Source organism: Drosophila simulans, chromosome 3R (genome assembly GCF_016746395.2).
Source record: "Drosophila simulans strain w501 chromosome 3R, Prin_Dsim_3.1, whole genome shotgun sequence".
NCBI classification, from domain to species: domain Eukaryota; kingdom Metazoa; phylum Arthropoda; class Insecta; order Diptera; family Drosophilidae; genus Drosophila; species Drosophila simulans.
The window spans coordinates 1,021,366-1,034,677 of record NC_052523.2 but is presented as its reverse complement, the minus strand read 5'-3'; the positions used below and the strand labels follow the sequence as shown (position 1 = coordinate 1,034,677).

Here is a 13,312-nt window from a genome sequence, read left to right as displayed (position 1 = left end):
TACAATTACCGTAGTGGAAAAATAAAATATCTAGGAAGAATTATAGCCGCGAATAACCCCCCAAGTGCCCATATCGATCGAGCGATCTCGTCAGCCAACAAAACGTGCGCATTCCTAAGATTATTAAGTGGTTGCACCTGGGATTGACGGCAAATCCCACGAAAGGAGTGCATTTTCACAAGACATTTCTAAGAAGTAAGCTAGAATATGCATGTTCCTCCTCAATGGTCTATCCAAAACAGCCATAAATAAAATAAAAGTAACATTAATCAAAGCGTCAGAGTTATGCTAATTAAGTATAACTCTTATCAAATGCATACGGCAAAGGAAAGGGTTTGCCCATGCAGTACCAGCCAACGAAATATTAATAGACAGTAATGATATCAACACTAGGTATTCCAAGTTCTAAGACGACTTAAGTGGCAAAATTAAGGTAGACTCGAATTTCTTTTACCTGCCGTCTAGGAACTGCCGAAAACAAAGTTGCTTTAGACCAAAGTAGCATTCTAAAAACCTATATAAAAAGTGTCCCCTATCTCAGAAGCAGGGGATTCGAGATAATCGTAAGTGATGGCTCAGTTTCCGTCCATCAATCCAGCACATTCTTTCTAGCTAAAATCATACAGAAGAAATAATTAAATAATTAATAATCCTCGCTTAGCACATAGAAATTAATCACATACCTAGTACATCCGGTATTCCACTAAATGATCTCCTGGACCTGGGAGCCAAAAATGTAAGAAATTTCTACCGTAGAATTTTGGAGCATACAAGTCTAGAATACACAGAATCATAAAACAGGACTTGGAAAAGGAGTTTGCAGAATTAGCTGCAAAGAAACAGCGGGGCTACTCCACACTTTTCCCACGAACGTTAAAAAGTCTTGGTTAAAAACCAATTGTAATCTTGAACCTGCAGATATCAAAATAATAAACAGACTTCTTAGCAATAACGCATTAGACAATTACACTTAAAAAGAAATACACGTTGCAAACAATAACATATGTGACCAATGTGACGTTTTCGATAGCTCACATCCCACATCTTATTTTGCTGTCCCAAGTACAACAATGTAAGGCAACACTTTTCAGCAACATCTACAATCTACATCTATCATTTCTTAAAACACGAAAACATAAACGCTTGCCAACACATCAAAGATTTTCTAAATGAAATTAAAATTAACCTACACATCTTTCCAGCTTTAAGTCCTTGTCAATTTCCACGTATACGAGGGTTGCCTAATAGTTCCACGACACTTACGGATCATTAACCAAACCACTCAAAAAAAGTTCCATATGAACAACTTTCTTAAATTTTCGCTTTCACACCGTTGTTCCTGAAGCGTATATTTCTTTAATGTCTTGGGATGAAGCATATTTAGTTTTTGCGCTACCTTTCGATTTCTGAAGCAAATTTTCATTCGCATTCTCCAGGTGCGTTTCTTCACTACGCGGACTGTCGTGTGCAGTGATGCCAATGACCAATATAAACTCTGGCTGTCTCGTGAGCTTTCTCTCTGGCTTTTGAATACAAATCCAAGAGAGCTTGGAGGCAGGACGAGAAAATCGTTAGCATTGCTTTTATAATCTGAGAGTGCTATACTATAGGAAGACACTAACAAATTACTTTAATTAAATTAATACTTTAATGAATCTGTAACTCACGCTCGCAGAAATGCAGATTTATTAGGAGAACACGCACATAATTTGGCCGCATTAAGGGACGATCTTCGGTGAGGAAGTGACGGGGAAAGCGACGGGATATCCAAGATATCCACGCACTTGACCACTTATTCCAATAGGTGTCCTACTAGCACAGAAACATTTTCATTAACAACGCTGTAACGTCTTTGTCTTTAAATGGCCCATAAAGGCCGGATGCTGCTGGACTTGAAAGGACATAAATATCAAGCGTTAACCAATTAACTTGATGTATTTTAGTGCACTGTCCATCAGCATTTGGTTTTATGAAAGCTAATTAGTGGGAGCTGGCTTTTTATGATTTATCTTGCCCGAATAAAAGATAATGGAGTCGAAGACCATGAAAGGTGGACCGAGTCGCGGCCATATGCCGGCGATTTATTGGCCCGGCTTCTGCGCTGATTGGCCTCACTCTCACTGTAACTTCGGCCAGACTTTCATTTTTGCCAATTCGAGTTATCCTTGTTTGGATCTTTGTGCTCCTGGTGCGAAATAAACTGGTGCTGAAGACCGTGACTCATGGTCGAAGGAACTGGCCGAATATTCGAATATATTTCTTCTCAAAGATGGTAATGATTGTAATTAGCAACGAATTACTAATTACCACGCCACCTCCATCAACAATGAAAATTGCCGACAGTGCAGCTACAAAGTATACCCCATGGTTTTTCCTCAAATCTGCGCACGAATGAAATCTTAATTCTGAAGCAGGAAGTGTTTCATGGGAGCTGACTCTGTGCTGATAGCACACAGTACTTCCCATTTAAACATGAGCAGGTTCACAGAGTAATTATGGTTTAATATTTAACATCCCTTCTGCGAGTAAATGTGGAAATGTTTCGAGTTATTTAAGCCAAAAGGTTTGGTCACGCCGGTCTGACTTTGAGGACCGCTTGATGGCCATGTGTGAACCCAAATTTGTTTTGGATGGACGAACAAGTTTATGAGGATCATTAAACGACCAGTGCTCCTGCCTATCTCACTTTCCCTCATTTTCACTGGACTCTAAACATTCCCCCATCCAGCTCGTGGTTTGCAGTAACTTGAGCTCTGGAACCGTTGACATCATCCTCAGGCGTAGGTCTATGCAAATGATATATGTAGTTTACGCCACGTGTATCATGTGTTAATTGTATTTCAGGGGAGCAACGCCCCTTGCGAAACTTAGATAAATGGATGCGGCTGCAGAAAGCATCCATAATCTCCTACAATTAATTCTCCCACTCCATATAGCTCGTCAATTTATTTACATTTCAGCCATAAGTTTCGGTTTTTATTTTCCTCTTTTACCGGAAACAACGGGAAAACAAGTAAATGAAATACTTTTCTAACCTACTTAAAACTAAAACTCATTAAACCACATTCATTTTGATGGTCTGCCAAAAACTTGATTTTTAGCATCGCGCTGGATTTTTGTGTCCCTATACTCATTAAAACTCTAGCCTTAATTTTTCTAATTTTAGTAGTTTCCTAAAAAAAAAAGGCGAGGCAGCATCTGAAATCTGCATGCCTGATCGCAACATTATATTTTTCATAGTTTCTGAGACCTCGACGTTCATATGGACAAACGGACAGGGCCAGATCGACTCGGCTATTGATCCTGAACAAGAATATATATACCTAAAATGTGCGGAAACGCTTCCTTCTGCCTGTTACATACTTTTCAACTAATCTAGTATACCCTTTTACTCTACGAGTAACGGATATACAAGAAAGTTTTCTTTTGAGCTTTAAAGGTTATAATTCTAGGTATCCAGCAATATAAAATTTCGTTTTTAATTTAATAGAAAATGGGCTATTATATAATCGAGCTGCCATAGGGACAGTTCGAAAATGAATTGAAAAAACGTATTTTCAATTTCCTTCCATGCGCAGTAACAGGTATCCGATATAGCTATCTCCGTTGCTTTTCTATGTATTGGTATCTACTGTTTCTAAGAATTTTCATCGAGGCTTATTTTTGTAAATCTTTTTTATACGGAAATCACATTTTTAGATAGTAACTAGCCGATTAGCTTGATCGTCATTACTCGGAAGGAATGTGAGTGGAAGAGCGCAGATGCATATATATAGAGCAGCATGCAGATACGAGTGAACGCCGCGCAATTTAAATTTTGAGTCAAGCGCATGAATATTAAGATACATAAAATGAAAATGCACAAATGCAAATTCCCGAGCAAGAAGAGCACTCATCTGCGCAAGAGAGTGCCTTTTGCTACTGAATGTGCACGTGAATGCAGCAGACAGTTGGCGTAAGTGGGCGCTTTTTCCAAACAGCGTGTGGGTTTTATTGCTTGGCCTTCAGGAAAAATGGGCAGAAATTAAGCAGTCGCCAGTTAATACTAATTTTATTTTAACTCAGCGTGTCTACCATTGCGTTCAAAGAAAATTACACATATCAGCAAGACGGGTTTCCCTAGGGTTTCAAAGTTTAACAACCGAACAGCTGCAGCTGCTTATCACGCAGTTATGACATTTGTTATTGTTCTAGGGGAACTACGCAAATTGCCTGCAAATTTAACCACATAACTTTGTCGGAATGGAAACAACAAGCAAATCTCAGTAGGAGTGCATACGGCTAAGGCTTCACTCCAGCCTGAATCGTCCCTCCGCCTCCAACCCCGGCAATATCTTGGTCCTGCCAGTTTCTGCTGCGCCGCGTAATTGCACAATTTTGCACTTGGGCAAACATGAACTTGCCAATCGCAGGAGAAGGACCTTCGCGCCGGGCTCCCATCTCAGCACTAAAGTTGCTTACAACACTGGCAGAAGATATTAAAGTCTTAGGAAATCCATAACAACAAAATAAAAACAAGTTTCTCGACTATCAGATACCCTTAACTCAGTTAGTGGGACTGCGAGGGTGATGCTAATATGCGAAAATGAAAACTCTGATTTCGAGAATGCTCACCAGTGCAACCTGGTGGAGGTTAAAGTGGGCGTGGCCAAAGACCGATACAAATTGGCCAGAAAAATTAAAAAATTAAAAGAAGAACAAGAGAGAGTCCTGTTCCCCAAGGAACATACCCTTTACTCAGCTAGAGACAGTGTGAAGTAGAACTTTCAAAATTTTTTGGCATATTAATTAATAGTCATATTAAGAAATTGTAAAGACAAATGATAAAATGAAAAATATTCAACATATTTTTCAAAATTCTGTGCGTGGCAGTGGGCGTTAGAGTGGGCGTGGAAAAACGGAACAACAAACTTGTGCTGCGTCTCTAGAATCTGTATGCCTAATCTAAAATTTCTAGTTTTTAGTTCCTGAGATCTCGACGCGGACAGGCGGACATGGCCAGTTCGACTCGGCTACTGATCCTGATCAAGAATATATATACTTTACATGTATAAATTGTTATTATGTCGACTATGTATTCTCACTTCTTTGTTTTCGCACACGCTCGTATCTATACACTTTAAATTAAATCAAACTTCATTTTAATAAATTCAACGATTGACTTTCCCGTCACGAAATTCCCTCAAGCGGAACCTAAGTACGCCTTTCAAATTATTAGATTTTCACTACCCGACTTGTACACATTTTTGGTTAGTATATTTTATTAATCCCGACAAAATGCAGAACTCCGGACGAGGTGCAGACCACTTCAACTTCATCACGCGGACGGACCGCAAAAGTCTGCACACCCAAATCGGTTTGCTGGTGACCAAGGCGAAGGAAGTGACCGCAGCGGAGCTGCACGAACGGAGCAGAAGGCTGAAGAACATGCTGGATGAGGAGGACAAGCGGTACGAGGAGGAGTTTTCGAACACGGTGAAGAACCGGATCGACCAGGACATCAAGGAACGAAAGGAGCACCTCCACGCCATCAAGGAGCAGGTTGCCAAGCAGCAGAAGAAGTTCCTCGAGGAGAAGCACATACAGCAGGTCATGCTCGACTGCTACGAGATCCGCGAGGCTCTTCGGCATCAGGACCTTGTGGAGACGAAGATAGTCCAGGAGGAGCAAATTCTGGAGAACCAACGGAAGAAGCGGCGCGAGTGCCAGCAGGATAACTATTGGCTGGAGCTGAATCGCCGTCGGTGGGCCCAGTTCGACTGCAACCAAGCTGAGGAAAACCAGAGGCGCCACCAGATGCAACAGCAAGTGAATCATGTCCTGGCCGTCCAAGTAGCTGAGCACGAGGAGAAGCGCAAGGAGGAACTAGCAGAAAGGATGGAAGACGAGCGGTTAATTAATTCTCTTCTGGAGGAGATTCGTTTGGAGGAGTTTGAGAAAGAGCACCAAGCTGCGCCAGTGGACCAACTAGCCTACCAGGCCGAGCTACTGAAGGAGATCGAGCGCAAGAGATGCGCCCGCCTGGCGGAGTGGGAGGCGGAGAAGGCGGACCACATGGCCTTCTGCCGGGAAACGCAACGGTTAGAAGCCGAAGCTCTGGCCAAGATCGCTCAGTCTAAGAAGGACCTTAACCGAGCTACTCTGGAATACCTGGCCTACCTTCGCCGCATGCAATCTCTTGAATTGGGAATCGAGAAGATGATGGACGAGCGCATCGCCGATCTCTACCAGCTGGACATGTGCACCAAGGTCAACATCACAGAAAGGGTACGGGTGAAGCGGGAGGCTGCAGAGAAGTGCCACGTGATCCTCCGGAAGCAGATGTGCGAGGACTACGAACGCAAAATCCGTTCTGATGCTGAACTCCGGGAGAACAAAATGATGGAGAATCGATTCGTTCATCCGGAGGTCACTCATGAAATGATTGTGTGCCGCCAGATCCAGCACAAAGCAGACCTGGATGCACAAATAAAGGAGATGAAGCGTATCCAAGCGGAGGAAGAGCAAAGATTTGATAGTCGCCTTATGGCCGCTGTCGATGACCCCGTCCTTTGCAAAAGACTAGCTAAGGAGATCTTGGAAAATGGTATTGATTACCTCGCCCCGCATCCAAACTGGCGGGTTATGGCCTGTAATCCCAACAAGTACATCCCCAGACCTCCGGCCACCGAGCAAGATTTCAATGCCAGAGTTGCCGGTGCCAGTGTGGACAAATGTCCTTGCCCAAGAGAAGCCAGAAAGCATTGCGGCTTCATGGCTAGTCTGGGTAACCAGGATGTACCTCCCGAGGGAGCCAAGAACCGTGTGGAAGCAGCCACGATTGACACGGCCCAAAAGCCACAGAAATCCGCCTTTCGAAATTGCCGCTGTAAATTCTATTAGTTTTTGTTTTGATGGTATTGTTTTACAAGCAACTTAAAATAAATTATAATTCAGTTAAATAAATATATTTTACCGCTCGATTTTAATACCCGTTACTCATAGGTTAAAAGGGTATACTAGATCGTCGAAAAGTATGTAACAGGTAGAAGGAAGCGTTTCCGACCATATAAAGTATATATATTCTTGATCAGGATCAAAAGCCGAGTCGATCTGACCCTGTAAGTCTGAACGTCCGTTTGAATGTCCATATGAACGCCCACAAGCCGCCCAAAACTGCCGCGCCCATACTTTTGAAAAAAGTTTAAATATTTTTTTCATATTTTTATTCGTCTTGTAAATTTCTATCAATCACAAACCGGCAAAAACTGCCTTGTCCACACTTTTGAAAAATGTTTAATTTTGTCTGAAAGTATAAAATTTCGCGATAGCATTTCCAGTAGCTGAGTAACGGGTATCTGATAGTCGGTTTTAGACATCAAATACTAAACATTTAATGTGTTATTTTTTCTCCTATACTCTCAACTACAACTAGTTGCTAGGGAATCGTCCTTCAATAAATTAAGATATGAAGTATATATTTTAGTTTTCAAATAGTAAATAGTTTCAGTAACTGCAAGTTACTACGATATACGCGTACTTGCAACCATTACATAAACCCATGATATTACAGACTTACATTGCCAAGAGCTGTCATACTATATATTTGGACTATAGCTGGTTTCAAATCCACTTTCTGTGACTATTGGATAGCACTGCATGGACCCCCAACCGCATGCAAGACCCCAATGAAAGCGCTCATTATAAACGCAACGGTGGGTGGGTGTGGGTGCTCGAAGGGGGTGCATCGTGCAACAGCCAGGACACACATGACACCAGTACTTTACGTGCCACAAAAACGCAATTTAATTTCTACATCACTGCCTTATTCGTCTCACACCCTCTGTCTATCACTCCGTGTTTTTCAGACGACAATTGGGGCCTAGGACTGGCCATCGCCGCCAACTTGCATGTGCCGTATCGCATCGAAATTGGCAGGACAATACGTGACCTGCATTCGCAGGATAAGCCGGGCAAAGGTGAGTATCGCATCTGCTGGTCACTGGGCCTGCTGCACTGAGCCACAAGCAACTCTTAAAAGTGGAGTTTAAGATTGAAATCTACTATTGTTATCTACTATAATTACATCCATATTTCATGTTCTTGATAAAGTTTATCAAATAAAAGATAGTAATGCATTTTAAGAAGTCCTAGTCTTGAATTCCTAGATGTATTAATATAGACTTGAAAAGATACCAAATTATAATGATAATGATAATATAACACGAGTTATATATCTTTGAAAGAGCAATCTTTGATCTTAATTGCATTAACCTTGTAAAATTGCAGTTATTTATACTTGTTTTGTTCCCGTGCTGAAAACTCATTGCATTCGGTTTCGGTTTTCAGCAATTATTATCACAGCCCCGCTGAGCGATGCGAGCACCACCCTCCTGTTGTCCACCATCGAGTTGGACTGGACGGAGCAGGCGAGGAAGGACGGCCAGGGGTCGAGGCCCAGGAGGCAGCACACCAAAATCCTGCTCATCGACATGGCGGCCAGCTCATTGGACACCCAGCATGGGTTCTACAAATATTTGGCTCGAATGGGTGGGTCACAGAGTGACGCCTCCGCACGCAACACGGGTTCTCCGGCTGAAATGGTCAGCAGCAATCTGTTGGTGCTGACTCTGCTAAACGACAGACATCGACTCTTTCTGAATGCGGCCGGACTGATGGCAACAATGCAGAACTTTCGCGCGCCCCTCAACGGCAACCACAAGGATCCACCACCCTCCGGCCATCGCAATGCCAGCCTGCACAAGCTGTACCCGTACCGCAATCTCCTCCCGCTCTACGATACGATTGTGACCACCACTACCCAATCGGACACTTCAGAAACCAGTGCCCAATATGATTTTGTGGTGCTGGACATCGTTAGGGACGCCCCGGTCGCCACCTACAAGTGGCGACCACTGCTCATTCTGGAGAGCGACCCAGGAAGTCGAGGAGGTGGGTCGGAGGTGGAAGGGAGTGGCTCTTACATCTCCCACTCCATACACCCTGGATACGACGAGTGGTTGCTGGTCAGCAGTGTCCTCCTGTGGCAATGCGGTGCCATCTGCTGGACCATCGCGGCGATCTGTGTGGGCCTGTTGGTCATCATGATAGCGGGCATAGTAGCCGGGGGAATCGCCATGAGGTAAGTTTCCTGCCAATTAATAATGTCATAATTTGACTATTGATTATTATTAAGATATAATTTGTTTAAGCTTATCGTAACTAATTTAAAAGGAGCTTATGCTTAAAGATCTTTATTCAAATTTATTTACTTTATTTACTTAGCGTGAGGGACCGAATTTGTTTTAAGTGCAATTAGATATTCTGCATTACATATTCTTATGTTTAAGAAACTCCTTTACTTTATTCTTTTTTTATACTTAACACTCTTCAATTCAATAAAAAATGTGTGTTAGATATTTTTAAAATTTTATTTATTGATATGGAAGGTTTAAGAAATAAATTGATTACAAATTAGCCCAAATTTTAGCAAAATCATACACAAATTTAAAATAACACTGAAAACAACTACTGAATGCGAATTTTCAGGAATATGAGGGTAAACTATTATGCTTTACCGGCCAAAGCAACTTCAATTTGACGTAAGAAGTTCGCAACTTTGCTTCGACCATTTTATATATATATATTCATCAGTTTCAACAGCCGAGTCGATATAGCGATATATAGGTTTTTATGAAAACTGGTTCCTCAGCTTTTGAACCATATTTAAAAAATGGGTATCATTTGGTGCGAAATATTTAAAAATAGTAAAAATGATTATAGGTTCGTTTATATTCAATAAAAATTTAACCGTTCAAGAAGGGCCGTATACCGTGGAATAATAAGGTGTCCTTAGCTGCTATACATTAGATTTCATACCCACTTGTACAGAAAAGATACCTAGATTTCCGATTCCTAGAAAATTATCTAACAGGTAAAACGATGGGGATATATATATTCTTGATCAGCATCACTAGCAGAGTTGATCTGGCCATATCCGTTTGTCTGTATTTAAATTGTGATATCGTTAACAAATTTAAGATTTAGATTCTAATATTCTCTACGCTGTTTTATTTTTATTAATTTGATGTCTTTCTAATTTCTATTCATATGTGAGAAAACATTTAAATTATTATTATTATTATATTTTATCATTATTAGTCCCTATTTCTACCGTTATTATCTATTGTACAGAACCTGGAGAAAATAGGCTACATACTTAAATAAGCAAATATAAGATGTCTTAAGAATTTTAAAATTCATCATTCAATCCCGCACAGGAACTACTTCTTACGTAAGCGTCTCTCCAAGGGGCCCAACAAAATAGTCCTTTCTGCCAGCGATTTTGTTTTCCCAGTGGATTCCCGAAGGGTAAGCACCCGATCCCAATTTCTATATCATCGCCCCACTTTTTTTATAACATGTCCATATTTTTCGATTTCAGGTCGATGAGGGCATAGAGGCCATGCTATGCTGTTGGCTGCAGCAGTTGCAGGAGTTTGGAGGCCCCGAAGTAGACAAGCCGGATCTTCTTAAGGGTTCCATTGGCTCCCTGAAGAATCTAGGTTTCGTGATTCCCGGTGCAGCCGCGCCGGGTTCGGCTGGAGCCATCACAGCCACGGTGAACGGGAAAAGCGGCTCCTCCGCCACTGGCAGCTTAGCCAGGCACAACCCCGCCCATCTGGACATGAGAGCTCGGTATAATGGAGATCTCGTGCAGCTCAAGGAGGTGAATATAAACGGATCTGCGGAGCTGCGCACCAAGGCAATGGATCTACTCGTAATGGCCCATGGGCTGAGGCACGAAAATATAAACCCCTTAATTGGCTGGCTATCTGATCCCAACCGCACGGCCATGGTCTTTGATTACTGCTCCAGAGGATCGCTGCAAGATGTGCTTATCATGGATGAGATCAAGCTAGACTGGTCGTTTCGGCTGAGCTTGCTTACGGATCTGGTCAGGGGCATGCGATACCTTCACACCTCGCCTTTGAGAGTCCACGGGGCATTGACCTCGAGAAACTGCGTAGTGGATGCCCGATGGGTCCTGAAAATCACCGATTATGGGTTGAATTCCTTTTATGAATCGCAGGGCCTTCCGCCAAGACCCAGGAGTGCCAAAGAGCTGTTGTGGACAGCTCCAGAGCTCCTTCGAAACATGAAGCTCCACCAGCATCAGCACCACCATCACCATCAGCACGGCCGGATTCAGTTGGGAACGCAACTCGGAGACGTATATTCCTTCGGAATCATTATGCAGGAGGTGGTGGTCAGGGGAGAGCCCTACTGCATGCTCTCCCTCTCGCCGGAGGAAATAATAGTCAAAATTAAAAAGCCCCCGCCTCTGATACGGCCGTCCGTTTCCAAGGGAGCCGCTCCCCCGGAGGCCATCAATATCATGCGTCAGTGCTGGGCCGAACAGCCTGACATGCGTCCCGACTTCAACTCGTAAGTACCACCCACAGAAGTGGGACAGTAGTGGACAGTTCGAAAGGCACACGTTTCGCAATCCTAATCTAATATTAGTTCTACAGGAAATGTAGATAATGTTGGATTGTTTCCTTACGAGGGCATTTCCTTTAACAGCGTGTCCAAATAGAAGGAATCACAAAAGATACTAGATAAGTTGAAAAGAATTTAGAAGGTAGCAGGAAGCGTTTCCAACACTATAAAATATAGCTTGAACTTTGTTCTTCTTGATTATATAATACCATTGCAAGGGTATATAAGCCTCAGTTGTTTCCTTTTATTTCCTATATGTGTCATGGCTGTATCTTCTTTATTTGCATATCTTAGGGTGTATGAGCGCTTCAAGATGCTTAACCATGGACGCAAGGTAAACTTTGTGGACACGATGTTCCAAATGCTCGAGAAGTACTCGAATAACTTGGAGGAGTTGATTCGGGAGCGCACTGAACAACTGGACATTGAACGAAAGAAGACTGAACAGCTGCTGAATCGCATGTTACCAAGGTAGGACACCATCAATCAATATATAGGTCCAACGATATATATGTTATATACCCTGTTATACCCTTGTTAAAGCTCGGTTGCTGAAAAACTAAAGATGGGCTTGGCCGTCGACCCGGAAGAATTTTCTGACGTAACCATATACTTCAGTGACATTGTTGGTTTTACAACAATCGCCGCCCATTGCAGTCCTGTTCAAGTTGTGGACTTGCTCAACGATCTCTATACGATCTTCGATGCCACAATTAACGCCTACAACGTGTACAAGGTAAGGTATCAATTACCTTTATGGTCGATTTCAACTATTTTCGTTACTTTAGTATAATAATACTAATAATACTTATATAATGTAAAGATATGAAATCGAAATTGAATAATGCTTGAGAATGACATGATACATTTTCGATAACAATTCTTGATCACCAGTTACTTTCAATTAAAGTGACTGCTCACTTATGGTAGTCCGAATATCACGATTCTTATAGTTCACTGAATTACTTTCTTTTGCTTTGCAAGTTAAAAGTAGAACGATATTGTTAGTTTTTTGAATAATCTTCCACTTCTTTGGTCAGGTGGAGACAATCGGCGATGCGTATATGGTGGTTAGCGGACTACCTGTGAAAATACCCGACCATGCTGAGCAGATAGCTACCATGGCCTTGGATCTTCTGCATCAAAGTGGTCGTTTCAATGTGAAGCATCTTCCCGGAGTTCCACTCCAACTGAGAATCGGCCTCCACACGGGTCCGTGTTGCGCCGGAGTGGTGGGGCTCACGATGCCCAGGTACTGTCTTTTTGGGGACACAGTGAACACGGCATCGAGAATGGAGTCGACCGGTAATCGCAGATGCAGCTTTTTAAGTCGCCACACATTTAACTAACGATATGTGCATTTAAGGATCCTCCTGGCGCATCCATATGTCCCAGGAGACGCGGGATCGCCTGGATGCTCGGGGTGGCTATGCCATCGAGCCAAGGGGTCTCATCGACATCAAGGGAAAGGGCATGATGAACACCTTCTGGCTGCTGGGAAAAAAAGGATTCGACAAGCCGCTGCCTGCACCGCCGCCTATTGGGTGAGAATATGTCAATACAAATAACAGTTGGACAATCAAACGGAATTCGAAGAATCCCCTTTCGTTTATTATCACAGTAATAAACAGGTTTATTATTTTTTTTTAATTAATTTGTTTTACCCACATCATAATTTGGCCAAACAAAACCCTTTTTATGACATTACATTTCGAACTAAACAATATAATGTATGATTAATGAAATATTTACCTTCGGACATATGCATTCCTAAAATTCCACTAGAGAATCTCACGGGTATGTTGAAGATCGCTTATCTCGACTGCTTTTA

At 42.4% G+C, this 13,312-nt stretch overlaps 2 protein-coding genes across 3 annotated transcripts in view; both read left to right on the top strand.

Moving 5' to 3' along the window:
• The window catches only part of LOC6726703, a 59,583-nt gene that overhangs the window by 42,104 nt on the left and 4,167 nt on the right, over nt 1-13,312 (top strand). For both annotated transcript variants that reach the window (XM_039295643.2, XM_039295644.2), the window contains exons 6-14: nt 7,848-7,958; nt 8,329-9,121; nt 10,260-10,350; nt 10,424-11,427; nt 11,776-11,952; nt 12,025-12,217; nt 12,522-12,786; nt 12,848-13,025; nt 13,267-13,278. In XM_039295643.2, coding sequence (XP_039151577.1) covers nt 7,848-7,958; nt 8,329-9,121; nt 10,260-10,350; nt 10,424-11,427; nt 11,776-11,952; nt 12,025-12,217; nt 12,522-12,786; nt 12,848-13,025; nt 13,267-13,278 — 2,824 coding nt within the window. The remainder of the gene's footprint in view (nt 1-7,847; nt 7,959-8,328; nt 9,122-10,259; nt 10,351-10,423; nt 11,428-11,775; nt 11,953-12,024; nt 12,218-12,521; nt 12,787-12,847; nt 13,026-13,266; nt 13,279-13,312) is intronic.
• On the top strand, nt 5,180-6,947 carry LOC27207617 (vicilin-like seed storage protein At2g18540). Its single transcript, XM_016183298.3, has one exon. The coding sequence runs from the start codon at nt 5,278-5,280 to the stop codon at nt 6,880-6,882; it is 1,605 nt and encodes a 534-aa protein (XP_016033188.1). The 5' UTR covers nt 5,180-5,277; the 3' UTR covers nt 6,883-6,947.